This window comes from Saccopteryx bilineata, chromosome 1 (genome assembly GCF_036850765.1).
Source record: "Saccopteryx bilineata isolate mSacBil1 chromosome 1, mSacBil1_pri_phased_curated, whole genome shotgun sequence".
Lineage (NCBI taxonomy): Eukaryota > Metazoa > Chordata > Mammalia > Chiroptera > Emballonuridae > Saccopteryx > Saccopteryx bilineata.
The window spans coordinates 270,540,224-270,566,293 of NC_089490.1; the positions used below are offsets into that span (position 1 = coordinate 270,540,224).

General features: G+C 46.7%; 1 protein-coding gene across 1 annotated transcript in view; it reads left to right on the forward strand.

Moving 5' to 3' along the window:
* AHRR (aryl hydrocarbon receptor repressor) overlaps positions 1 to 26,070 on the forward strand; it is a 95,809-nt gene that overhangs the window by 12,545 nt on the left and 57,194 nt on the right. Inside the window, exons 2-3 of the mRNA XM_066253595.1 lie at positions 8,369 to 8,441; positions 16,776 to 16,957. Coding sequence (XP_066109692.1) covers positions 8,380 to 8,441; positions 16,776 to 16,957 — 244 coding nt within the window. The 5' untranslated portion in view covers positions 8,369 to 8,379. The remainder of the gene's footprint in view (positions 1 to 8,368; positions 8,442 to 16,775; positions 16,958 to 26,070) is intronic.

Here is a 26,070-nt window from a genome sequence, read left to right on the forward strand (position 1 = left end):
AGCATGAAGTGAGCTTGAGTATGTCCTATGAAACATGGAGCTCTATGTTGACATATAAGTCTTTAAAGAAGGAGGAACTGCTGAAATAGTTCATCAGCATTTGTCCCTAAGACAGCAGTCTTTATAGTGGAAACACCATAAGTAAATATTTGCTGTCTGTCTATACATTAAAGGGGGAATATGGCAAATGCTGAAAAGCCATGATCTTTGTGCCCCTCCCTCCCCCAACCCCCTCCCTCTCCTCCCCCCCCTGTAACCCCAACACTGTTGTCCATGTCTCTGAGTCTCATCTTTATGTCCCACTTATGTATGCAATCATATAGTTCTTAGTTTTTTCTGATTTACTTCTTTCGCTCAGTATAATGTTCTCAAGGTCCATCCATGTTGTTGTAAATGATCCGATGTCATCATTTCTTATGGCTGAGTAGTATTCCATAGTATATATATACCAAAGCTTTTTAATCCACTCATCCTCTGATGGACACTTGGGCTGTTTCCAGATTTTTGCTATTGTGAACAATGCTGCCATAAACATGGGGGTGCATTTCTTCTTTTCAAACAGTGCTATGGTGTTCTTGGGGTATATTCCTAACAGTGGTATAGCTGGGTCAAAAGGCAGTTCGATTTTTATTTTCTTGAGGAATCTCCATACTGTTTTCCACAGTGGCTGCACCAGTCTGCATTCCCACCAGCAGTGCAGGAGGGTTCCCTTTTCTCCACATCCTCGCCAGCACTTATTCTGTGTTGTTTTATTGATGAGCGTCATTCTGACTGGTGTGAGGTGATATCTCATTGTGGTTTTAATTTGCATTTCTCTAATCATTAGTGAAGTTGAACATTTTTTCATATGCCTATTGGCCATCTGTGTGTCCTCTTTGGAGAAGTGTCTATTCATTTCTTTTGCCCATTTTTGGATTGGATTGTTTGTCTTCCTGGTATTAAGTTTTACAAGTTTTTTATAAATTTTGGTTATTAACCCCTTATCAGACGCAATGTCAAATATATTCTCCCATTGTGTAGTTTGTCTTTTTATTCTGTTCTTATTGTCTTTAGTTGTGCAAAAGCTTTTTAGTTTGATAAAGTCCCATTTGTTTATCTTGTCTTTTATTTCACTTGCCTGTGGAGACAAATCAGCAAATATATTGCTGCGAGAGATGTCAGAGAGCTTACTGCCTATGTTTTCTTCTAAGATGCTTATGGTTTCGCGGCTTACATTTAAGTCTTTTATCTATTTTGAGTTTATTTTTGTGAGTGGTGTAAGTTGGTGGTCTAGTTTCATTTTTTTGCAGGTAGCTGTCCAATTTTTCCAACACCATTTGTTGAAGAGGCTGTCTTTACTCCATTGTATTTCCTTACCTCCTTTGTCAAATATCAGTTGTCCATAGAGCTGTGGGTTTATTTCTGGGTTCTCTGTTCTGTTCCATTGATCTATGTGCCTGCTCTTATGCCAGTACCATGCTGTTTTGAGTACAATGGCCTTATAATATAACTTGATATCCGAAGTGTGATACCTCCCGCTTTATTCTTCCTTTTCAAGATTGCTGAGGCTATTCGTGTTCTCTTTTGGTTCCATATAAATTTTTGGAATATGTATTCTATATCTTTGAAGTAAGTCATTGGTATTTTAATCGGTATTGCATTGAATTTATAAATTGCTTTGGGTAATATAGACATTTTAATGATGTTTATTCTTCCTAACCATGAGCACGGTATATGCCTCCACTTATTTGTATCTTCCCTGATTTCTTTTATCAATGTTTTATAATTTTCTGAGTACAAGTCTTTAATCTCCTTGGTTAGATATATTCCTATGTACTTTATTTCTTTGGTTGCAATGGTAAAGGGGATTGATTCCTTGATTTCTCTTTCTGACAGTTCGTTATTAGTGTATAAAAATGCCTCTGATTTCTGACTATTGATTTTATATCCTGCCACCTTGCCGAATTCATTTATCAGGTCTAGTAGTTTTTTGACTGAGATTTTAGGGTTTTCTATATACAATATTATATCATCTGCAAATAATGATAGTTTTACTTCTTTTTTTCCAATTTGGATGCCTTTTATTTCTTTTTCTTGTCTGATTGCTGTGGCTAGGACTTTCAGAACAATGTTGAAAGAGTGGTGAAAGGGGACACCCCTGCCTTGTTCCTGATCTCAAGGGGATTGCTTTTAATTTTTGCCCATTGAGTATGATGTTGGCTGTGGGTTTGTCATAGATGGCCTTTATCATGTTGAGGTATATTCCCTGTATTCCCACTTTGCTGAGAGTTTTGATCATGAATGGGTGCTGGATTTTATCAAATGCTTTTTCTGCATCTATTGAAATTATCATGTGGTTTTTCTCCTTTCTTTTGTTTATGTGATGAATCACATTGATTGATTTGCAAATATTGTACCAGCCTTGCCTCCCAAGAATAAATCCCACTTGATCATGGTGTATGATTTTTTTCATATATTGCTGGATCCGGTTTGCTAATATTTTGTTGAGGATTTTTGCATCTAAGTTCATCAGGGATATTGGCCTATAATTTTATTTTTTTGTGTTGTCTTTGCCTGGTTTTGGAATCAGAATTATGCTTACCTCATAAAAGGAGTTTGGAAGTCTTCCTTCCTCTTGAATTTTTTGAAATAGCTTGAGAAGGCTAGGAGTTAGTTCTTCTTTGAATATTTGGTAGAATTCACTTGTGAAGCCATCAGGCCCAGGACTTTTCTTTTTGGGAGTTTTTTGATAGCTGTTTCAATCTCATTTGTTGTAATTGGTCTGTTTAGGTTTTCTGATTCTTCCAGATTGATTTTTGGAAGATTATATGATTCAAGGAATTTGTCCATTTCATCTAGGTTGTCTAGTTTTTTGGCGTACAGTTCTTCATAGTATTTTCTTACAGTATTTTGTATTTCTGTTGTGTCCATTGTTATTTTTCCACTCTCGTTTCTAATTTTATTTATTTGAGTCCTCTCTCTTTTTTTCTTGGTGAGTCTTGTTAAAGGTTCATCGATCTTGTTTACCTTTTCAAAGAACCAGCTCCTGGTTTCATTGATCCTCTGTATTGTTTCTTTAGCCTCTATGTCATTTATTTTTGCTCTGATCTTTATTATTTCCTTCCTTCTACTAGCTCTGGGCTTTACTTGTTGTTCTTTTTCTAGTTCTTTTAGATGCAGGGTTAAGTTGTTTATTTGAGCTTTTTCTAGCTTCTTGAGGTATGCCTATAATGCTATAAACTTTCCTCTCAGGACTGCTTTTGCTGTGTCCCATAAATTTTGAGTTGATGTATGCTCATTATCATTTGTTTCTAGGAATTTTAAAATTTCTTCTTTGATCTCAATGCTAACCCATTTGTTATTTAATAACATGCTATTTAGTTCCCAAGTGTTTGAATGTTTTTCAATTTTTCTATTGTGGTTGATTTCTAGTTTAATGCCATTGTGATCAGAGAAAGTGCTTGATATGATTTCAATCTTCTTAAATTTGTTGAGACCACTTTTGTGCCCTAACATGTGGTCTATTCTAGAGAATGTACCATGAGCGCTTGAAAAGAATGTATATTCTGCTGTTTTAGGGTGAAAGGTTCTGAAGATATCTATTAAATTGAGTTGATCTAATATGTCCTTTAAGTCTGCTGTTTCTTTGTTAATTTTCTTTCTTGAGGATCTACCTAATGACATTAATGGGGTATTGAAATCCCCTACTATTATAGTATTTTTTTTTGTATTTTTCTGAAGCTAGAAACAGGGAGAGACAGTCAGACAGACTCCTGCATGCGCCCGACCGGGATCCACCCGGCACGCCCACCAGGGGGCGACGCTCTGCTCACCAGGGTGTGATGCTCTGCCCCTCCGGGGTGTTGCTCAGCCGCGACCAGAATCACTCTAGTGCCTGGGTCAGAGGCCAAGGAGCCATCTCCAGCACCCGGGCCATCTTTGCTGCAATGGAGCCTCGGCTGCGGGAGGGGAAGAGAGAGACACAGAGAGGAAGGAGAGGGGGAGAGGTGGAGAAGCAGGTGGGCGCTTCTCCTGTGTGCCCTGGCCGGGAATTGAACCCGAGACTTCTGCACGCCAGGCCGATGCTCTACCACTGAGCCAACCAGCCAGGGCTCCCCTACTATTATAGTATTGCTGTTGATCTCACCCTTTAAGTCCATCAAAGTCTGCTTTATATATTTAGGTGCTCCTATATTAGGTGCATAGATATTTATAATGGTTATATCTTCCTTTTGGATTGCTCCCTTTATCATTATGTAGTGACCTTCTTTATCTCTAACTATGGTCTTTGTTTTAAAGTCCATTTTGTCTGATATAAGTATTGCTACCCCAGCTTTTTTTTCATTTCCATTTGCGTGAAATATTTTTTTCCATCCTTTTATCTTCAGTCTGTGTGCATCTTTTGATTTAAGGTGTGTCTCTTGTAGACAGCATATGTATGGGTCCTGTTTTCTTATCCATGCAGCTACCCTATGTCTCTTGATTGGATCATTTAATCCATTAACATTTAAGGTTATTACTGATATGTAATTGTTTATTGCCATTTTTTTCTTTAAAACTGTTTTCCTCTTTTGCTATATTCTTTTTTTCCTTTGATCTGTTTACAACAGGTCCCTTAGCATTTCTTGCAGCCTTGGTTTGGTTGCAGTGAATTCCTTGAGGGTTTTTTTGTCTGTAAAGCTTTTTATTTCTCTTTCAATTTTAAATGATAGCCTTGCTGGATAAAGTAGTCTTGGTTGTAGGTTCTTGTTCTGCATTACTTTGAATATTTCTTGCCATTCCCTTCTGGCCTCAAGTGTTTCTGTTGAGAAGTCAGAAGTCATCCTTATGGGGGCTCCTTTGTAGGTGATAGTCTTTTTTTCTCTAGCAGCTTTTAATATCTTCTCTTTATCATTTAGCTTTGGTATTTTAATTATGATGTGTCTTGGTGTTGGTTTCTTTGGGTTTCTCCTTAATGGAGTTCTCTGTGCTTCCTGAACATGTGAAATGTTTTCCTGCCTTAATTGGGGTAAGTTTTCCGCTATGATATGTTTGAACAAAGTCTCTATCCCTTGTTCTTTCTCTTCTTCTTCAGGAACCCCTATGATGTGGATGTTATTTCTCTTCACGTTGTCACAGCTCTCTTAGACTTTCCTCAGACTTTTTGAGTCTCTTTTCTTTTTTCTGCTCTGCTTCCGTGCCTTTATTTATCGTGTCCTCTAACTCACTGATTCGATTCTCTGCTTCATCCATCCTGCTTTTAATTCCTTCCATTGTATTCTTTATTTCAGATATTGTATTTGTCATTTCTGACTGATTCTTTTTTATTATTTCAATGTCCTTTTTTATATTTGTTATCTCTTTATTTAGGTTTTCATAATGGCTATGGTTGTTCTAATATCTTTAAGCATCCTAACAATCATTATTTTAAACTCTGCATCTGGTAATTTGGTTATATCTGATTCACTTAGGTCCTTTTCTGGGGATTTCTCTTGGTTTATTTGTGTTGTATTTCTCTGCCTCCGCATTTTCTCTTTGCGAGAGTGGCTGTGATTATGCGCTTGGGTGTACAAGTGTTGGTGGCCTTGGCCTTTGCCCCGCCCCCGTGTGTGACGTTATGCTCGGTCCTGAGGGCACTGGCGAGTACCTTTGCTGAGCTGTGGGTCTCCGCCTGTTTCCAGGCTTTCACCCTGCCCTTGCAGGAGGAGCCCGTTCAAGGGACGGCTGCTAGCCTTGGCTCTACCGCCAGGCAGGACTGCATGCCCAAGCTCAGCTCAGTAGTGGAACTCCACCTCTTCTGGGCTTTTGGCTCCACCCCCGCGGGAGTAGCCGGCTACCAAGTCAGACCGCAAGCCTGAGTTGCACGGGCGGGGCAAGGCTGTGCTCCTGCACCCTTGCTCAGGGGCTGGTCTCCAGCCTTTCTGGGGTTCCCACCTTTCTCCCACAGGCTGGATTACAGGCTGTCGACAGCTGAGCTTGACTGCTTTTACACTCCCCCTTCTCCCCAGCTGGGCAAGATTGAGCTCACACCTGAGCCCCGTGGTGGCCAGCTGGCTTCCGCCTCTGCCAGAAGAACCGCGCTTTTGTCTCCCGCTGCCGCCCGCCCTCCAGCGAGCCCTCAGTCGAGTGGGTGGGGGCGTTGCAGCTCGGACCCTAAGACTCACTACTGTAGACCCAAAAGCTCCCTCCTTCTATGTGACTCTTCTCTGAGTGCCATGGGGGAGCTTGTTTGGCTGCTCTCCTGCTTCCCTTTGCTGGTATTGCTGTTTCCGGGGGAAATATTCACTTCAGCTTTGGGGAGTGACTCGTCCCAGGGGTTAGGGTGACTATCTCCCAAAATGTTTCTCCCTGTGCCTCCTAGATTACACTCTCTTCCTGTTACTCTGGTCCCCTCCTCTCTCCCCATCCCCAGGAGCCCCGGGTGAGTGGTTGTGAGAGAGATGTTCTGTGCAGTCCCTTTAAGAAGGGTCCTGGGTCTGAGAAATCAGACTCTTTCTCACAAACAGTATCCTGACTTGTTTCCAGCTAAATACTGTCCTTACGCCTCTTCTGGGCTCTGGGGCTGCAGGCTTGGGCTTTGTTCCTGGGGCTCAGGACTCTTCCCCCTCTGCTAAACTCACTTCCCACCACGCGAGTCTCTCCCTGCTGCTGTTCACTCTGGGGAGCTGGGCAGCCCTCTCCGTGTGTCCGCTTTTCCTACCAGTCTCGGTGTGGCTTCTTCAGTGTTCCTTGGTTGAAGAGTCCTCTTAGTTTAGTCCAAAGTTGGTTTTTCCAATGCTAGTTCTTAAAATTAGTTTGTAATCCACTTTGGTTCTGGGAGGTAGATGTTGGTATGTCTGCCTACTCCAGCTCCATCTTGTAAACTCTTGCTATGTCTTCTTGCAAAACTGAACCGTCATTATGTGATACTCTTCTTTGTCCCTGGTAATATCCCTTTTTTGAAGTCTACTTTGATACTCATATAGCTACTACAGCCTCTTTTTTTTTTTCACCTTTCCGAAGCTGGAAATGGGGAGGCAGTCAGACAGACTCCCGCATGCGCCCGACCGGGATCCACCCGGCATGCCCACCAGGGGGCGATGCTCCGCCCCTCCAGGGCCTCGCCCTGCTGCATCCAGAGCCACTCCAGCGCCTGGGGCAGAGGCCAAGGAGCCATCCCCAGCGCCCAGGCCATCTCTTGCTCCAGTGGAGCCTCAGCTGCGGGAGGGGAAGAGAGAGACAGAGAGGAAGGAGAGGGGGAGGGGCAGAGAAGCAGATGGGCGCGTCTCCTGTGTGCCCTGGCCGGGAATCGAACCCTGGACTTCTGCACGCCAGGCCAACGCTCCACCGCTGAGCCAACCGGCCAGGGCCACTACTACAACCTCTTTTGATTAGTGTTTGCATGGTGTGTCTTTTTCCATCCATTTACTTTACCTGCTTATGTCTTTATATTCAAAGTGTGTTTTTTGTATTTAAAGCAGGTCCATGATGCATTTATGATATTCTCATGGCACTTTCAGCACAAGATGAAAGTAGCATGTTTAAGTCTTCCTCCTCTTCAGGTTGCACATGCTTGAGGAGAGGTGAAGGCTCTTGACTGCCTCTCCATGTCTCTTGGCCCAGAACCTGGCATTGAGTGGTCACTGCACACTCATCTGCAGGATATGTGAGGACTTTGATGTCCTTGCTGCACACAAGAGCTGACCAACCTCAGGGCACAGATAGTGAACTGGCCCTCAGGGGCCGCCTCTAGGATTCAGGCAGCTGTGTACAGCAGTGCTTGTGGAGGCAGGCATGTTTGTTCCGCTCGGCTTGGAGCAGCTGTGTTAGTGGTCAAAGTGGAAGCCCTGCACTGTGGACTCAAGTGAGATTTTTCACAGAAAAGAGGAAGCCTATTGGCCAGAAGTTTAGGGCCATAGGGAAGGAGATGGGAAGAGGAAGAAGACCCACCACAAAGACCACCGGGAGAGGGCACGCAGCCCTGGGCCTGCACAGAGTCCTGATGCTGTGCCTTAGCTGTGTGTCCTGCTCACAGGTGCCATGGGTAATGGCTTCTGGGTTGTAATGGCAGGCTCAGTGTATTTGTTTACTGTAAGCTTCCCAAGCCAGGCACAAGAGCACAGGGCTGTTCTCTGGAGGCATTCCTTGGGCCAGGCTGGAAGACCGTGATGCTGCCCATCAAAGGGGAGATGTCAGCTGGGGTGCACTGAAAGAGATGAGACGTGAGTAGTGCAGGCTTGTGCTGGAAGTACTGTGGATTATCTTGCTTGAATGGCAATGGAGGAGCGGGACCCCGGGACGAGGGGCATGACTCATCTATCTGAGCACAGGGACCTCAGCTGACACTGCTACCTTTGGCAGTCTGGGAGTCCTGCAGGCATTGGGGCCTCTTCAGCATGACCAACCCGATGCTCCTTCTTTTTATTTTCAGGGCCAAAGAAGATGATCCCGCCGGGGGAGTGCATGTACGCAGGGAGGAAAAGAAGGAAGCCCATCCAGAAGCAGTAAAGTATCAAGTTTCTTTTTCTTTTTTTTTTTTTTTTTGCTGATTGTTATTACTGATGAAGGTGGAAGGTGTTTCTGTTCTCATTGACAAACATGAATTTTAGGAACAAAGTGAAGGAGGGAGAGATTTTAGCCATGCTAAAATGGAGGGGTTTGCAGAGGCCTGGCTGGCGGTGCCCCCTGGCAGGAGACCCCCGCTGCTCCCTTTGGTGGTGACTGATGCTAGAACCTGCTTTGGCTGCTCTCCTGACTTTGATGGATGGAGGTGAGGGCCCAGTGATGCTTATTTGGCCAGAAGCCCACACGGAGGGCTGCGACATCACTCATACCTGTGGTGAGCACCTGAGCCCCCCTCTGCCTTGGTGACAACCCGTCCTCAGGGAGGATGCACCAGCGCTCCTTTGAGAGCTTCACCACAAATAAAAGAAGATTGTGTGGGGCTTGTCCTCTCGGCCTGGGGGCTTCTGGAACCCCATGGCTATAGATCCCCACCACCCCCGAGGTAGACCACCACTGCTCATAGTCCCTTTACCTGCCCGTGGCTGACCCAGTGGAGCTCTGGGCCACTGAGGTGTGAGGTCTGTGGTAGCTTCAGGAAGAATGGGGTTTGGGAAATGCCCTTCTTAGAAGGTCAGCAGAGAGAGGCATCTTAGAGAAACACAATCTACCTCTGGCTACTCCAACAGGGGTCCTGCAGGCGTCTACCCTCAGCTGGGCTCTCGATGTGTGCAAAAAGCTGTGTGATGCAGCTCGGTGCATGTGTGAATCCAGCTCTGAGTGACTGTGTGTGTGGGGGTGCACACCTGCAGCCTTGTCCATGTGTGGGTCTGTGTTTCTGTGACTTAGGCCGTCCTCCTGTCCTCTAGGGGCTGCAGGAGTCTGTGGGAGGCTCTCAGGAACGTGGCTCTACCAGCCCCAGTGATAGGCAGCAAAGGCCCGCGGGCTGGACTTTGGCAAGTGGATTTGTCACCCGAGTCTGCCGTGCAGCCCTTGAAGCACCACAGGCTTTAGGTGGGGTGGTGCCAGGAGCACAGGCACAGCATGGCCTGCAGGGCAAGGCATCCAGAGGATGGAGCTGTGTGTGCCTGGCTAGGGCAAGGCAGAAGGGCGTAGACTTGTGCCTCCTGCCAGCGTCCATGGAGCAGTAGCAGGTTATTAACTCGCAAGAAGGTAAATCAAGGCCCAGACCCAGCATGTACATGCATGCCTAAATGGTATTGCTCAGTCAATGGTATGAGCATTTGTGATGTTGACAGGTCACCAAACTGCCCAGCATTCAAGAGGTGCCTCTTCCCCAGCCTGGGCACACAGTGTAGTTCAGACTTTGGTAATTTGTGTGCTTTTGTTACAAGTGGAGGTTTGAGAGTCATTGTATTTCCTTCTTTGTGAACTGTGTTGATAACTTTAGCTCATTTTTCTATTATGTCATTAATATTTTTGTGTTTCTTCATCCTTAGGAACTTGTTTTATGCTAGAGAGACTAATTCTTGAGTGCGTTTCAAATACCACCTGTGTAGAGTTTTCACACACAGAGCGGGGCTTTTGGAAGCCAGCAATGGTTAAAGGATCTGGGTTTCCTGCAGAGGTCAAGGAAGGCCCAGGGGTCCCTTTGGAGGATGGATCGGTGACGGTGCCCAACTGGAATGCGTGATGGGCAGAGCCAACTCCTTAAGAAAACCACCCGCCCTCTCCTGGAGGAACAGAGAAAGCAAGCAGTGGGCAGAGGCTGAGTCCCACCCCAGACACGTCTCAGGACAAACTGCTCCCACTGGTGTGGGAAGTAGATGGACCTGGTTCACATCATCCCAGGGCTCAGCCCACCCCTACCGTCCATCCTCACTGCTGCCCCAGGCACTTTGTTCAGCAGCATGAGGAGGTACAAAAGTTGATAGTGGGTAGAGCAGGAACTATACTTTGCTGCAGTCCCCACCCCTCCCTGTTGTCCACATGGTGTTCTTTGCCATGCAGAAAAATTTAATTTCTTTCTTTTTTTTTTTTAAGTGAAAGAAGGAGAGATAGATAGAGAGTTTCCTACATGCGTTCCAACAGGGATCCACCTGGCAACCCCTGTCTGGGGTCAATGCTCGAATCAACAGGGCTATTCTTAGAGTCCAGGGCCAAAGCTTGAACCAATCAAGCCACTGGCTGCAAGAGGGGATGAGAGAGAGAAGGCGGAGAGGAAGGGGGAGAGAAACAGATGGTCACTTCTTTTGTGTGCCCTGACCGGGAATCAAACCCAGGATGTCCGTAAGCCGGGCCAATGCTCTATCTACTGAACAACCAGCCAGGGCCGAAATATTTAATTTCTGTGAAGTTGAATTTATTAGCCTTTTTCTTTTTGGCTAATTAATTTTACACCATGATTAGGAAAATCTCTGCTTCATGTTTCTAAGAGAATTTTGCAAATTCTTTTTTCAAATTTTACTGATTCTTGAAAAATTTTTTAAAAACCTTTAAGCCCTTGGAATTTTACCTAGTATAAGGAGTGGGGTTTGAATCTGTCGAATTCTTTTCCCCTATGGCCACCAAATGTTCATGATACTTTTATTGAATGATTATTCTTTTCCTCACTGATATAAGTGCCATGAGCCGTGCAGACTTGGGATTTGAGAAGCTCATAGGAGCAGCTGGGTGTGTGCACGTGCCCAGAGCAGCTCCCTGGGAACATGTTCCGGGAAGCAGGGCAGGGGGCACGTGACTTCTGTTTCCGATGTTTGAGTGCAGGGCACCCGAGCTCGCAGGCCCTCCGTGGGTGCGAGCTACATCCCTGCATCCCAGCTGTGGTCCCAGCCTCCTTCTCACCCTGCAGGGCTGTGGGACTGTAGTCTGGCCCTGCCTTCTAGAGTGGGTTGTGGGTGATGGGTCTGTGTGCACCCACCTTTCTGCTGGAAGGTGTGGGTGATGAAAGTCATGGAGCATAGAGTAAACAGAGGAGATAAAATTTGGCTGGGCTCATGGGCACCCAGATCCTGGGCAGGACTTGCTCCTGAGAGGGCCCCTTGGGGATGGACGCAGAGAGTGTATACAGAGAGTGGGCCTTGGTGCGGTTGGACCCCGTGGGCTTCTGGGTGCAGCATGACTGTGCTATCCTGGGGTGGTACTTGGAGCTCTCAAGGGTGAGTGAGCAGTGGGCCTTTCCTTTTGCTGCCTGCATTTCCCATCTTTATTGGGCTGTAATTGAGGTACCCTGGACTGCACAGATTTAAAGTGCGTAGTCCGATCAGTTTTATTTTTTTTATTTATTTTATTTTATTTTATTTATTTATTTATTTATTTTTTGTATTTTTCTGAAGCTGGAAACGGGGAGAGACAGTCAGACAGACTCCCGCATGTGCCCGACCGGGATCCACCTGGCACGCCCACCAGGGGCAACGCTCTGCCCACCAGGGGGCGATGCTCTGCCCACCAGGGGGCGATGCTCTGCCCCTCTGGGGGGTCACTCTACTGAGACCAGAGCCACTCTAGCGCCTGGGGCAGAGGCCAAGGAGCCATCCCCAGCGCCCGGGCCATCTTTGCTCCAATGGAGCCTTGGCTGTGGGAAGGGAAGAGAGAGACAGAGAGGAAGGAGGGGAGGGGGGTGGAGAAGCAAATGGGCACTTCTCCTATGTGCCCTGGCCGGGAATCGAACCCGGGTCCCCCGCACGCCAGGCCGACGCTCTACCGCTGAGCCAACCGTCCAGGGCCTAGTCCGATCAGTTTTAACCTATGTAAATATCTGTGAAAACGACTCTGAAACCAAGGTCACAGACACGCCTTTCATACCCAGAGCTTTCCTCTCACTCCTTCCTGTACCTCTGATGTGCTCTGTCCTGCAGACTGGTTTGCATTTCCTGGAATTTCCTATAAATGGAATCACACGCCATTGTGTTGGGCTCCTTTCTTGGGCAGAATGGCTCTGAGATTCCTCCAGGGTTTGTACATCAGAGTCATGCCCCAGATTGGAAACTCCATGTTTCTCTATTCCTGTGCTGATGGACACCTGGGCTGGTCCCAGTTTGGGACCTTTGCAACGGAAGCTGCTATGAATATTACTGTGTAGGTCTTTGTGTGGATGTGTGTTTTCATTTCCCTTGAATAAATACCTAGGAGTGGAATTGCTGAGTCATATATAGTGGGTGTGTGTTTAACTTCTTAAGAAACCACCAAACTGTTTCCGAAGCAGTTGTACTGTTTACATCTCGGCGGCAGTGTGTGAGCATTCTGACCCCTCCACACTCTGTCCAGGACCTAGGACACTGGTCCCCTTAGTATCAGCCATCTGCTGGGTTCTGTGGTTCTCAACATACATTTCACTAGACTAGTGACTGCTGGTGTTGATGACCTTTCAGGGGCTTTTTTGGCAACCATATATCTTCTCTGGTAAAGTGTCTGCTTAAATAATTTGCCTATCTTACTTAGTTATTTGTCTTTTCACTGTGTTATAACCCTTCTGTACATGTTCTGGATACAAGCTCTTGTGAATATTTTTTTTCCTATCTATGACTTACCTTTTGATTTTTGTAAGGGTGACTTTCAAAAGACATTTAAAGGTTTTTATGAAGAACAATTTTATTTTATGATTTTTGTGTGTGTGTTCAAAAAGTCTGGGAGCACCCCAAAGTCACTAAGATTTTCTCACATTTCTTCTAAAGCTATACTGTAGGTTGTAGATTCAGGTCCATGATCCATTTTAAGTTAATTTTTGGGTGTATTGTGAGATAAGGGTTCATTTGTTTCATGGATGTCCAGTTGACAGCACCATATAATGAAAAAGACTTTCTTTTCCCTATTGAAGTGCCTTAATATCTTTGTCAAATGAATTGACCAAAAATATTTCTATTTTGTTCCATATGTCTTTTTTTTTTTTTTTTTTTTTACAGAGAGAGAGAGAGAGGGATAGATAGGGACAGACAGCAGACAGGAACAGAGAGAGATGAGAAGCATCAATCATTAGTTTTTCATTGCGACACATTAGTTGTTCATTGATTGCTTTCTCATATGTGCCTTGACTGCGGGCCTTCAGCAGACCGAGTAACCCCTTGCTCAAGCCAGTGACCTTGGGTCCAAGCTGGTGAGCTTTGCTCAAACCAGATGAGCCCACGCTCAAGCTGGCAACCTCAGGGTCTCGAACCTGGGTCCTCTGCATCCCAGTCTGATGCTGTATCCACTGTGTCACCGCCTGGTCAGGCTGTATATGTCTATCCTGTCTCAAATACCAAATCATCTTAAATGTTGTGCTTTAGAGAAGGCTTCCAATCAACTTTGTTCTTTTTTAATGGGCTGTTCTAGATTCTTTGCATTTCCATGCAAATCTAGAATCATCAATTCTAAATTTCTATAGAAAGGCCGGTTGGAATTTTAATTGTGATTACATTGAATCTATAGATCAGCTTTATGAGAGTGTTGCCACCTTATGATATCAGGTCTTCCAATCTATGAACGTGGTATATTTTTTTAGTGATTTTGATCTTTAAATTTTTTCTCAGCTGTGTGTGTGTGTGTGTGTGTCTGTGTGTATTTTTAGACCCCCCTCCCATAGAGCCTCTAGGAAGGCATCTCTCAGCAATATTTTATAGTTTTAGTGTAGGTGTCTGGGCTGTCTTTTGTCAGATTTATTCTAAGAATTGCATATTTTTGGTGTCACAGGGCTTCCTCTATAACTCTCCTTTCATCTGAGCTGGCTTTGGTTCCTCCTGCTCTGTTCCTGTGTTGATAGTGCTGAGTCCCTTGTCCCCATCATTTCCTGCTGGGTCTCTGCCTTGGGGGACTGGAGCTTTCTCCATGTGTCCCTTACCCCATCCCTTCTCACCCACCTGGATGTGGAATGGGCAGTTCCTGCTCTGGCCCTTGGAGCTGAGAATGGGGGAGAGAAGAGCTACATTAGGGGGCAGCCAGGTGTTCTGAGGAAGTTTGAAGGAGCAGAGTGATGACTGCCAAGCTCTTTAGACACTGGTTTCTTCAGCAGGTGAATGCCCGTGCCCCAAGTGCCCCATGGGGATGGAGGATGGCAGAATAGTCATACTCAGTTCATTCTCAGACACATGCTCTCTGGGGACGCAGGTGGATGCCTGGTCCCCCAGGTCTACACAGAGGTGAGATTTGAGCCAGGACTTCCTGCCCATTTCCTTTTGTCTCTTCTCTGACCCCACACCAACCCTTGGTATTGCCCTGCTTCCAAGGAAACCTGGGAGTGGAGGGTCTTTCATTGATAGGGTGGGTCTCTTTTCTGGCCAGCAAGTGCCAGTCCACATTGGAGTCTGCTCAGTTTATCCCCGAGTCTCTTACCTACTTACGTTTTGGCTAGTGGTGTGAGTAAATCAGGGGAGGGGCCTCATTAAGACAAAACACACATGCGCACACATACACAGCAGAAAGTGAAAAGATAACCAAAGATATGGGATATCTGATAAAGGACTTGTATCTACAATATATAAAGAGCTCCTATAGCTCAACCATAAAAAGACAAATAACCCAATTAAAAATGGGCAAAAGAATTGAGTAGACATTTTCCCAAAGAAGATACACAAATGTCTAACAAACACATGAAAAGATGCTCAATATTGTTGGTCATCAGGACATAAAATCAAAGCATGTTGAGATACCACTGAACAATAGTGAGAGTGTCTATTAGGCTACAAAGGAGAATCACAAGTGTGGGCAGGATGTGGAATAACTGAGTCCCTCCTGCTGGGGATGTAAGTGGTTCAGTCCTTGTGGGAACTGTTTGGCAGTTTTTCTAAAAGTCAAACACAGAGTTACATATCAACCCAGCTGCTCCACTGCTGGGTTTATGCCCAAGGGAACTGAGCACACGTTTCAAGTGAAAATTTGGACATGGCTGTGTGTGCAGCACAGTCACAATAACCACAAAATGGGTTGGCGAAGGGTAAACAAAATGTGACAAGTCTATTCACAGGAACATTATGCAGCCTGAAAAAGAACAGAGTTCTAAAAAATGCTACACCATGGCCGACTCTTAAAAACGTGATGTTCAGGGAAAGAAGGCCAACACAATAGTCTCACACTGTATGGTTCCATTTATGTGAAATGTCCCAAATGGGTAAATCCATGGAGTCAGAGAGTAGATGATGGTTTCCGGGCCAAGAGGAGGAGAAACAGGGAGAAGCTGGGTATGGGTTTCATTTGGGGGTGATGAAAACGGTTCGGACCCTGATAGAGGTGGTGGTTACACAACACTGTGAATGTACTAAATGCCACTGAACTGTACACTTTAAGTCAGTTAGTTTTATGTTATGTGAATTATATCTCAACAACAGCAACAACAAAAATAAGAAGTGACTCTGGGGTTGGGACGGCTGGTCCTGCTGCGGTTCTTGTGGTCAAGGCCCTCAGACAGCACAGGGGACGGTTTTGTTGACAGGACAGAGAGGACAGGCTGTGTAAGGCCTGCTTTCAGTGTACTCACAAGTGAACATGCAATAGAAAAATAGGAACTTCTGTACAACCGATACCCAAGCCCCTAAAGGCAGTGGGAGCCCAGGGAGGGCCAGCCCTGGAGCCAGTGCCCCCTCCCAGCAGCTCCAGCGCTTCAGCTGCCGTTTAGGGGAGAGGTTTTCTGTGATGAGATCTAGGAAGGACACGTGGGAGAAGCTGCTCTGTGAGGTGGGAAATAGGGTCAGATGAAGGAGCTGTCATCCTGGGAGCAAGAGGGGCAGAAGCAGAAGGTCACTGTGAGGAAAGTGGACGTCTTGAGGTCAGGGAGGGTGGTCAGGGGACACTCCCCTTAAGGGGAGAGGAGGTCAGTTGTGGGTCAAAGGGAGAAAGCCTACAGGGCCCTGCCCACCTGCACAGTGCCCCAACCCTTGACTCTAAACCTTGGAGGGGCAGGTGGGACCACGTCCATGGTGCCCACGGTCCTTGACTACTCTTGCCTCTTCCCCCCACTTTCAGCCCTGCTGTGTAGAGGAGGAATGGAGGCCCAGAGTTTCACCTGGACTGCAGGGCTAGGACTCCAGGTCCTGAGAAGGCTGTGTGTTTAAACCCCGAGGAATTCCTGAAAGTGCAGCTGAGGGCCAGCTGTCTTTCTCCCACTCCTGGGAAAGTTGGCGCAGAAAGGTCAGGAACCATGCTGGAGGCACACAGCTTGCATCCCATGTTCTCAGGCTCCCTGTTCTTCATCTCTGTTCATGCCCTTTCAGTAGTGAGATATAGTCATGGAGGTGTAGTTTCAGGTTCTTAGCATTTACATTTTTATGAATGGGTGAGTTTTAGTTTGTTTTAGCGCCTCTTTCCCTAGCAGCAACTCTACCTTGAAGCAGGGACAGGTTTCCACCTGTGTGACCGATCGCCTGTGGTGGAGTCACCTGAGTCTGTCTGTGATTGTTCCCCCACAGGAAACCCGCTGTGGGGGCCGAGAAATCGAACCCTTCCAAGCGGCACCGAGACCGCCTCAATGCCGAGCTGGACCATTTGGCCAGCCTGTTGCCGTTTCCACCAGACGTGGTCTCTAAGCTGGACAAGCTCTCGGTCCTGCGTCTCAGCGTCAGTTACCTCAGGGTGAAGAGCTTCTTCCAAGGTAGGACTCTCACCTGTGCCCACCTGTGCCTCGTTGGTCTCTCCTGGGTTCCACCTTCTTTGTAGGATGGACCGATTTGTGCTACTTGTCTTGGGTAGCCATTTGGAGGAGAATTCGCGAATGCTGATGAACGAGGGCAGCTCTGGTGGGCGGGGCAGCTCTGGTGGGAGGGGCTGCGCTTGTTTCCCCTTCTTGGCCTCACTGGCTTTAGGCCCAGGGGCTTCCTCACAACCTCGGGGCTCCAGGGGGCCAGGCGGATTGCTGCGTGCTGTGCTATTGGCCAGTGGAAGGCTGAGTGGCTGGCTTTGTGTGGTTGCTTTCCTGTCCTGGGAGCCTGGTGTGCTCTCCCACATCTTCTTGTCCGGGCTGTGCTTATTCTCCATGTGGCCTGGCTCAGCTCCTGAGAAAGAAATGTGTTTGTCACCTACTTTAAAACTTGTGACTCCAACTACTAGTCAATTAGTTGAACTTCTTATAAAACCATGAACTTTGGAAGCAGGTAAACTAAATGTTTTAAGTGGGCATGTGTGGACAACAGGGAGGGGTGGGGACTGCAACAAAGTGTAGTTCCTGCTCTACCCACTGTCAACTTTTGTACCTCCTCATGCCGCTGAACAAAACGCCTTAGGCTGCAGTGAGGATGGACGGTAGGGGCGGGCCCTAGGATGATGTGAACCAGGTCTGTCTGCTTCCCACTCCAGTGGGAGAAGTTTGCCCTGAGGTGTGTGTGGGCTGTGACTCAGCCTCTGCCCACTGCTTGCTTTCTCTGTTCCTCCAGGAGAGGGAGGGCAGTTTTCCTGAGGACTTGGCTCTGCTACCACGCACTCCCGTTGGATACCATCACTGATCTCTCCTCCGGGGCTCCCTGGGCCTTCCTTTCCTCTGCAGGAGCCCCTGATCCTGTAATCGCTGCTGGCCCCCGAGAGTCCCTGCTTTGTGTGTGAGAACTCTGGGCAGGTGGCCTCAGTTCCCTCCTCGCCTCTGTGTGAAGCCCACTCACCTGTGTTCCCATTCTGTCCTGGGACATGAACCCCTTGTGGGTGGAGTGGAGCTGGTCCTGAGCCACAATGAGGTGTCTCATCACAAAAAGGCTGTCTGCCCCCAGGGGAGGCTAGCACATGAGGCTGTGTGGCAGTGGGATGGGCTGAACTGGGCTTGGTCCTGTGTGCTAGTGGCTGAGCCATACCGTACCTGACCATACCTGGGGCTCCTCTGGGGTGTCCTTGCTCCCCCTGCATACCCATGCCTCCCCAGGCCACCTGCCTGTGTCCACCCCACACTCATGCCTGTCGGCACTTTAGGCAGGGATGATGTGGCCAGCTTCCTGCCTTGGAGTGGGAGCTCTGCACAGGCCTCTCACTGGTCCTCCTGCATCCCTTCAGGGAGGAGGGTCTGTCCTGGGCATGTGTGACAGCTCACCATGGGGACCCTGCTGGTCTCCACGCAGGTCCAGATGCCCGTTATGAAGGGTATTGGCGCTGGGGATGCTGGAGAGGGCACCTGAATGACATTAACACTGAGCCTTCCGTGGCTCCCTCCGCAGGCCCTGGCCAGCGCCAGCACACCTAGAATTGAACACACCAACATGTTAGCAGCAGATGTCTCTGAGTGGAGACATACCAGGGGTTTTGTTTTACTTTCCAGGGGTTTCAATTTCATATTGAAATGTATTAATTTTATAAATAGGAAAAACTGAAATGTGTAAAACAGCCAAGAAAATCATCACAGTGCTGTTGTTATCCTGGTGTGGGGGCTCCAGGCTCGTAGTCTTGGAAACCCAGTTGTGCCAGGGCTGCTGGAAAAATAATTCAAATTAGTCAAATAATTGTTGACATCATCGCTTAAGTTTCTTATATATAAGTTTTGTAACCACACATTACACAGTAATTGAGGGCGAGCAGATGTCACCCTGAAGTGCTGACTTCAGGACGGTCCCTGGGCGAGGGCAGGCATCCACCCAGCAGCTAAAGACGCCTGCTGTGGGAATGCTGGAGGAGCAGAAGGAACTCTGTTTCATCAGGAAAAGCTGCATGACTCTGAGAAGTGACAAAGTAGACGTTATTATGCCCTGACTGCCGGGCCGGAAGGGCTGTGTTCACAAAGCTGAGAGAGTTCCTGGAGGGAATGACCAAGGGAGCCCTTCAGACGCAGAGCGTGTGCTACCGGCACACAGTCATCCCTCAGAGCCTGGCCTGATGCTGTGGGGGTCACGGGCTCGTACCCTGTTGCCTGAGTCTCTCCTCACTGGGGGCTCTGTCTCCATGCCAGGGGCTCCATCCCCATGCCTGGTGTTGAGGTCAGTTTACTGCAGTGACCTGGAACGTTATTACATTGTGCAGGACGACTGTGCTTTTTTTTCCAGGAGGGCTGTGACGTGATGCAGAAGTTAGGAAAGTCACACAAAGTGATAGTGCGCCATCACACGGGGTGCCTCTGAAGCCCTGTTTTATAGCTAGTGCTACTGGGCTGTTTGGGTAACTCAGGTCAGGTTTGAGGGTCAACCATGAGGCTATCAGTTCATCCTCTTCCCACTGACACACCCACGAAGACCAGACCTCCTGGCTGGGAGGTTGGGAGGGGATCAGCCACTTCCTCTCTGGAGCGGTCCAGCTGTGCCCAGCTAGGCCAAGGTTGGCATCTTGGAAAGACTGCTATTCCAGTAAGTGTCCAGGTAACCACCTGAATGCCTAGTTTCTAACCAGAAGCAGAGTGACAGTCCCATCTCACTGCTGATCCCACAGCCCCCACTGGTGCAGGGCCCCCCTGCCTGAGCTGACTTTATGTTGTGACTGTCACCACTGAATGAAATAACAAACCTGATTCCTCCATGACACCTTTTCTACCAAGGATTCTGAAGTTGTACATGTTATAGGAAATCCTAAATAAACACTTTCCTGAATTCATTTCCACTGTGTAGGTAGAAAAAAGTCAAGCCATAAGAATTGGATCTTAATCTGTGCTTCCTGACTCAGAAATGAATGACTTAATTTCATTAGAGCCTCTATAAAAAGTCACCTTTGGGAAGGACGCGAACTGGAAACTTTCATCTTCAAAGGGTGACAATGGCCTGAAAATTTCTGGGAATGTTTACTTTAGTGTTGACTTTCATGAATTTTTAAAAGGCAGTGAGATTATTTTATTTATTTGGTTTTTGCATAGAGCAAAGGGCTGGTGCTTCTGAGTTATAAACGCTTTGCTTGTACCCAAGAGCGGAGATTTCCACTCATAAATCTCACCATTCACTAGAGGGGTATTGTGGGAGACGGTGGGCAGAGGGGAAATGTAGGGTGTATGGAGTGAGGCTGGAGCAGATCTGCGTTCCTTCCAGGATGTGTCACTTCAGTATGTGTGGGTCGAAGAAGCCCCTCACCCCCGCACTTAGGCCGAGTAGTCAATTAGGTCACCCTCCCTGAGTGCCCACTCATCCGGGAGACTCATTGGGTCCAAGGGACAAGTGCCCAGTGTGGAGAAGCAGCACGCACAGATGATGAGAGCCTGATGTTCATGCAGGCCTGGCACATGGACAGTGTCCGCCAGCGAGTCCACAGATGGGACCGTCAATGGGGGGTAACAGATGTGTGTTCTTGATGCCAGGAAGTGCCAGGAAGAGGGGAACAATCTCAGTAAACGCAACTGTGAAGAGAAAGATGACAAAACCTGGAGATTCTTCATGTTGTGACAACACTGCCCCCCATTCTTCATGTACCAGGTGGTTGAAATGGGGCCTCCTGTTCTTTTGATTCTTTGTGCTCAACATCTGGCACCCAGTTCCATGCACTTCTGTCCTGGAGCCCTGCCTGGTTGACCCTGGTCCCCTAAGCACCTGGGCTGGAAGGGTCTGCTTCATTCCTACCCTCAGCAGGCAGGCCCAGAAGCCCTCAAATCACAAGCGTCTGTCCTGGGACCCCCACGCAGGTGCCGTGTGCATTAAGTTTCAGAAGTGAAGTGCTCCATGAGACCATTAATGGTCTTACAACTGAGGACTGAAAACTGTACAGTTATTAAGTTAAATTGTACCAGTTATAGCCTTCATTGAAAAGTCATCCTTCCCTTGTGAGCTCTTTCATGGACTGAATATTTGCGTCCCCACAAATGTATATATTGAGGACCTGATCCCCCAGGGTGGCTATCATTGGAGATGGGGGTCTCTAAGAAGGTAATTATGGTTAAATACAATCACAAGGGCCTGACCAGGCGGTGGCGCAGTGGATAGAGCGTTAGAGCGTTAGACTGGGATGTGGAGGACCCAGGTTCGAGACCCCAAGGTCACCAGCTTGAGCGCGGGCTCATCTGGTTTGAGCAAAGCTCACCAGCTTGGACCCAAGGTCGCTGGCTCAAGCAAGGGATTACTCGGTCTGCTGCAGCCCCACGGTCAAGGCACATATGAGAAAGCAATCAATGAACCACTAAAATGTCGCAACAAAAACTGATGATTGACGTTTCTCATCTCTCTCCATTCCTGTCTGTCTGTCCCTATCTATCCCTCTCTCTGTCCTGTAAAATAAAATAAAATAAAATAAAATAAAATAAAATAAAATAAAATCATGAGGGTGGAGCCCTGATCTGAGAGGATCAGTGTCCTTACAAGAAATGACGCCAGATCTCCCTCCCCCTCCCTCCTGTGGGGCTGAGGAAAGGCCATGCGAGGACAGAGAAGGCGTGTCTGTGGTCCAGGGAGAGAGCTGTCCCTGGGAACTGAATCTGCCAGCACCCTGGTCTTAGATGTCCAGCCTCCAGAGCATGTGTAAGCTGTCTATGTGTGGCATCTTGCTGAAGCAGCCTGAGGAGACTGAGACGGCCCTGTGGTGTGGGAGGCAGTCTAGGACCAGCCTTTTCTCTTTTGAACATTCGGTGAGTTTATTCCCATGGGACAAATGTAGGTCATTCCTGTTGGAGCCATTTCCAGAAGATAGCTTCCCTTGGGACATTTCCAGCCAAGATACACTGGTTTTGAACCACTCAGGAGAGAGCCAGCCCTATGCCAAGGTTGTGGTGACCATTGTGTGGCCACCTGCCTCTCTGACTTCAGGGCCCCAGGAGGTCCCCACACAGTTTTGTGAAAGATCTCTCTTGATTATATTTGTTCCTTTTTATTTGTTTATTTATTTATTTTTTCTTGATTATATTTGTGTGCTGTTTTATTTTCCCTACCATCTCTTTAATAACCTCCAAAAGATAAGGAGGTTATCTTTGATTCAAAGGTGGAGCGGGCCCTTGGTTCACCCATTCTTTCACCCACTCCCCAGGACACAGGAGGAATTGGAATGCAGGTCAACAGAAAACAGCTTTGACTTTCTCTTGCTGCCCCAGCCAACCTCCTTTGTGGCCTGGTTCCCCCTCTGCAGCTGGAAGAACAGGGACAGCCCCAGGACTACTCTGGTCCCTTTTAGTTAATTCGGTGTCTTCAAGTCACTGCCCCCCAAGCAGGCTGAGCAGCAGCAGGGGGAGCAGGGAGAGCTGGGAGGGGTCCTGGGCCACCAGCACCACTGTGACTGGCACATGCGCCTCGGCTGGGATCCAGGGGCTCTTGGGTATTTTCATGGTTTCTTGAGAGACCTTTGGGGTCTGTCTGCTGCTGGTGGCCAATTCAGATAATCCATTCTCTTCACTGGTCCCTTGCTTTTCCTTCCTTAGCCTCTGGTGTCAGATGGTGCCTTCAGCCTCTCTGCAGGGCTGCAGCACCTCCTGGGAAGATCTGAGACATCCCAGGCCAATGTTTGGGCATATGGCCCACCTGCTCTTCAGGAAATGTGCATTTTTGACTGGGTTGGCACATGGTGCTTCCCACGCTCAGCCCTACTGCCTGCCAGGAGCTCCAGGTACAGCCTTTACTCCCTGGATTAAGTGAGTGTAGAGAGACACCAGCCTTCAGTGGCCCCATCAGCTCCAAGAGGCAGGTGGCAGGCCCTCTCAGGGGTCCTTACTGGGTACAAGTTGAGAAGTGCCCCACCCTCCCCTGGTACAGGTGGGGGTATGGGACTCACAGCACCGCCCCTCCAAGGAAGCCCTCCTCCCAGCCTGAATGTCTCTCATGTCTGACACTGGCTTTGCAGCTCTGCCTAGGTCACCTGGAATTTCACTGTGAGGCTTGGATGTAGTTTGTACCTGTTGTCTTGAGGCTTCAGCCAAAATTCAGAGTAAAGGAGTTCCACATTAACAACCTGTTATAATGCAAGTAAACAGAAGAGCCATGGTCCCCGCCCTCCTGAGTCCAGTGGGGAAGATGTGCTCCAAACGTAATTCCAGCAGCAAGCAGGTGAGGACCCAGTCAGTCCTCCTGCTTATAACAGCCAGAAATACGAGATAAAATATCTGAAACCTATTAAAATATATTGATGAACCAGCAGAAAATTAAGGAATACTCAGCCAAAACTACTGAAGCTTGAACCCAAGGAAAACTTTATTAAAGGAAATTTTGAAGGAAGGAAATTCCAGGTGGTGGATCTCAGATGCAAGGAGGAAGGAAGGTGAGAAGGGGGTGACTGTGGGTATGTCAGGCCCTGATTGCGTGAAGCAATATCTGATACAGTATAAGAACAAAGAGAAATAAATCCCAGCCATAAGAACATATACATTTGGATTAGGATATTTGTGTTAAATAGTTCAACAGTTCTTATATTAATTCAGTTGATTAGCTAATTTGTAATAAAATTTCCAGGATAATCATCAGGACAAGAGAAATGAGATTGGGATTTAACTTCCAAACTTGTGGAGAGAAAAGTGGAATGAGAAATGTAATCAACCCAAAGAAAAAAAGACAAGAAAGGAGATGGAGATAACAGAAACATGAAGAGGATGGAACAAATAGAAAGGACCAAATTCCAAACATGTTGCTAAATACAGGAAATGTAAATGGACCAAGCATGCCAACCAGTGGCCTGGTGTTATGAGAATGGACAGCTGCCTCTATTTATCGAGGGCACAGGACAGGGGAGTGAGAGGGTGGGTTGATACTCACGGGAAGAAATCTGATGAAACCATATTAATGTCAAAAAATCTATTTGGGGATAACGAACATTACTGGAAATCATAAGACATTTCTTTACATAATGATTAGAACATTCATTTCATCAAGCAGATGAAATAATTTTAAATTTGCGTGCTTCTAATAACATAACCTCAAAAACAAAACAAATATTGACAGAACCATAAGGAAAAGCAATACATGAATTCATCATCAGAGAGAAAGATGTTAAGTAATTCTTTCACCATTTCATGGAGCAAATATGTAAATAAAAATCAGTGAATATTATAGACTATTTGAATAATGCAAAAAAGGCTTAACCTAATGGACATAGCTAAAACACTTTAGTCTGAAACTACAGAAGGTACATTTTTTCAAGTCCACATGAAACTTGTAAATATATTGAAAACAGATTGGTCAATGAAGCAAGTCTCAATAAATTTCAAAAGACAAAGTCATGGAAAATTCATGGTGAGGCCTCAGAGCAATTAAGCTGGAAATCAATAATGAAAAGATGACTTGAAAAACCCTCATATTTAGAAATAAACACACTTGTAAATAACTCATAGTTCAAAGAAAAAAATATGATGGAATTTAGAAAATATTTACAAATCAAAATGTGTGGGAGGCAGCTAACACAATACTTAGAAATAAGTAACCTTGAGTGTTTATATAAAAGAAGAAAGCCTGAAAATTAATAGCCTAAGCATTCAGTTTAATAGTTTGGATAAGAAAAACAAAACAAACAAAGAGAGTAAATAAAGCAAATAAGAAAGGAAGATGTTGATGAAACTGAAAAGAAACATACAATAGAGTTCCTTTAAAATAATAAAAATTGCAAAGATCTGGTGAGACTGAATGAGAGAGGAAAGAAAGAGTGTCAGGAATGTTGAAGAGACACAATAGATGATACAGATATTTCAAAGACAATTTGAGGCTACTATGAACAAATGTGTGTCAATAAATTTGAAAACATAAATGAGTAAATTCCTAGAAATACAGCTTATTAAAATTGACTCAAGAAGAAATGGAAAACCTGAACAGTCATGTGACCAGTAAAGCTATAAATCTTCCTACAGAGAAAATCTAGGCCCAGAGAGGTTTTGTTTGTTTTTTTGTATTTTTTGTATTTTTTCTGAAGCTGGAAACGGGGAGAGACAGTCAGACAGACTCCTGCATGCGCCCGACCGGGATCCACCCAGCACGCCCACCAGGGGCTACGCTCTGCCCATCAGGGGGCGATGCTCTGCCCCTCCGGGGCATCGCTCTGTTGCGACCAGAGCCACTCTAGCGCCTGGGGCAGAGGCCAAGGAGCCATCCCCAGCGCCCGGGCCATCTTTGCTCCAATGGAGTCTTGGCTGCGGGAGGGGAAGAGAGAGACAGAGAGGAAGGAGGGGGGGGTGGAGAAGCAAATGGGCACTTCTCCTATGTGCCCTGTCCGGGAATCGAACCCAGGTCCCCCACACGCCAGGCCGATGCTCTACCGCTGAGCCAACTGGCCAGGGCGCCCAGAGAGTTTTAAAGCCATTTCTATAAAAAATTACAGAAAAAAGAATTTCACTCTATACCTAATGTTGAGTTGGAATTGGAGGTATGGTGTGAAATCATGGATTTTGATGTATATAAATATAGATATAAATACCTATAAATTGTGTGTGTGTGTGTGTGTGCGCGTGCACGCGTGTGCTAGCTGTCCACTGACTGGGCCTGGGAGCAGTGAAGCCATAGTTTCAGTGAGCACAACTCACATTCAGATCTTGGTGTCTAGATACCATTCACCATTAAAAGGAACAAGGGCTTTTGGGGGGGGCCTCCTTCCAGAGCTGGAGCAGGGAAAATACTATAGAAGCTTAGATCATTTGGGCCAGAAAGCAAGGCTTTGCTCAGACAGTGATGGGGATGTCATGGGACACAGAGCCATCCAAAGGGGCTGCACTGGCCACATCTGGGACAATTTCAACATTAACATGACTAAGGATAGTAATGAAATATAACCCAGTGAATAAAATAGGATTCCATAAGTCCACACTGATATGAATAAGTGAAGAATAAGAGAAATCTCTTCCTTACAATAAACCAGTAACTGATAGAAAGGAGACAGGATTCTAGACAGATGACTGTAGGTAGAAGAGGTGTATTGTGAACTCAC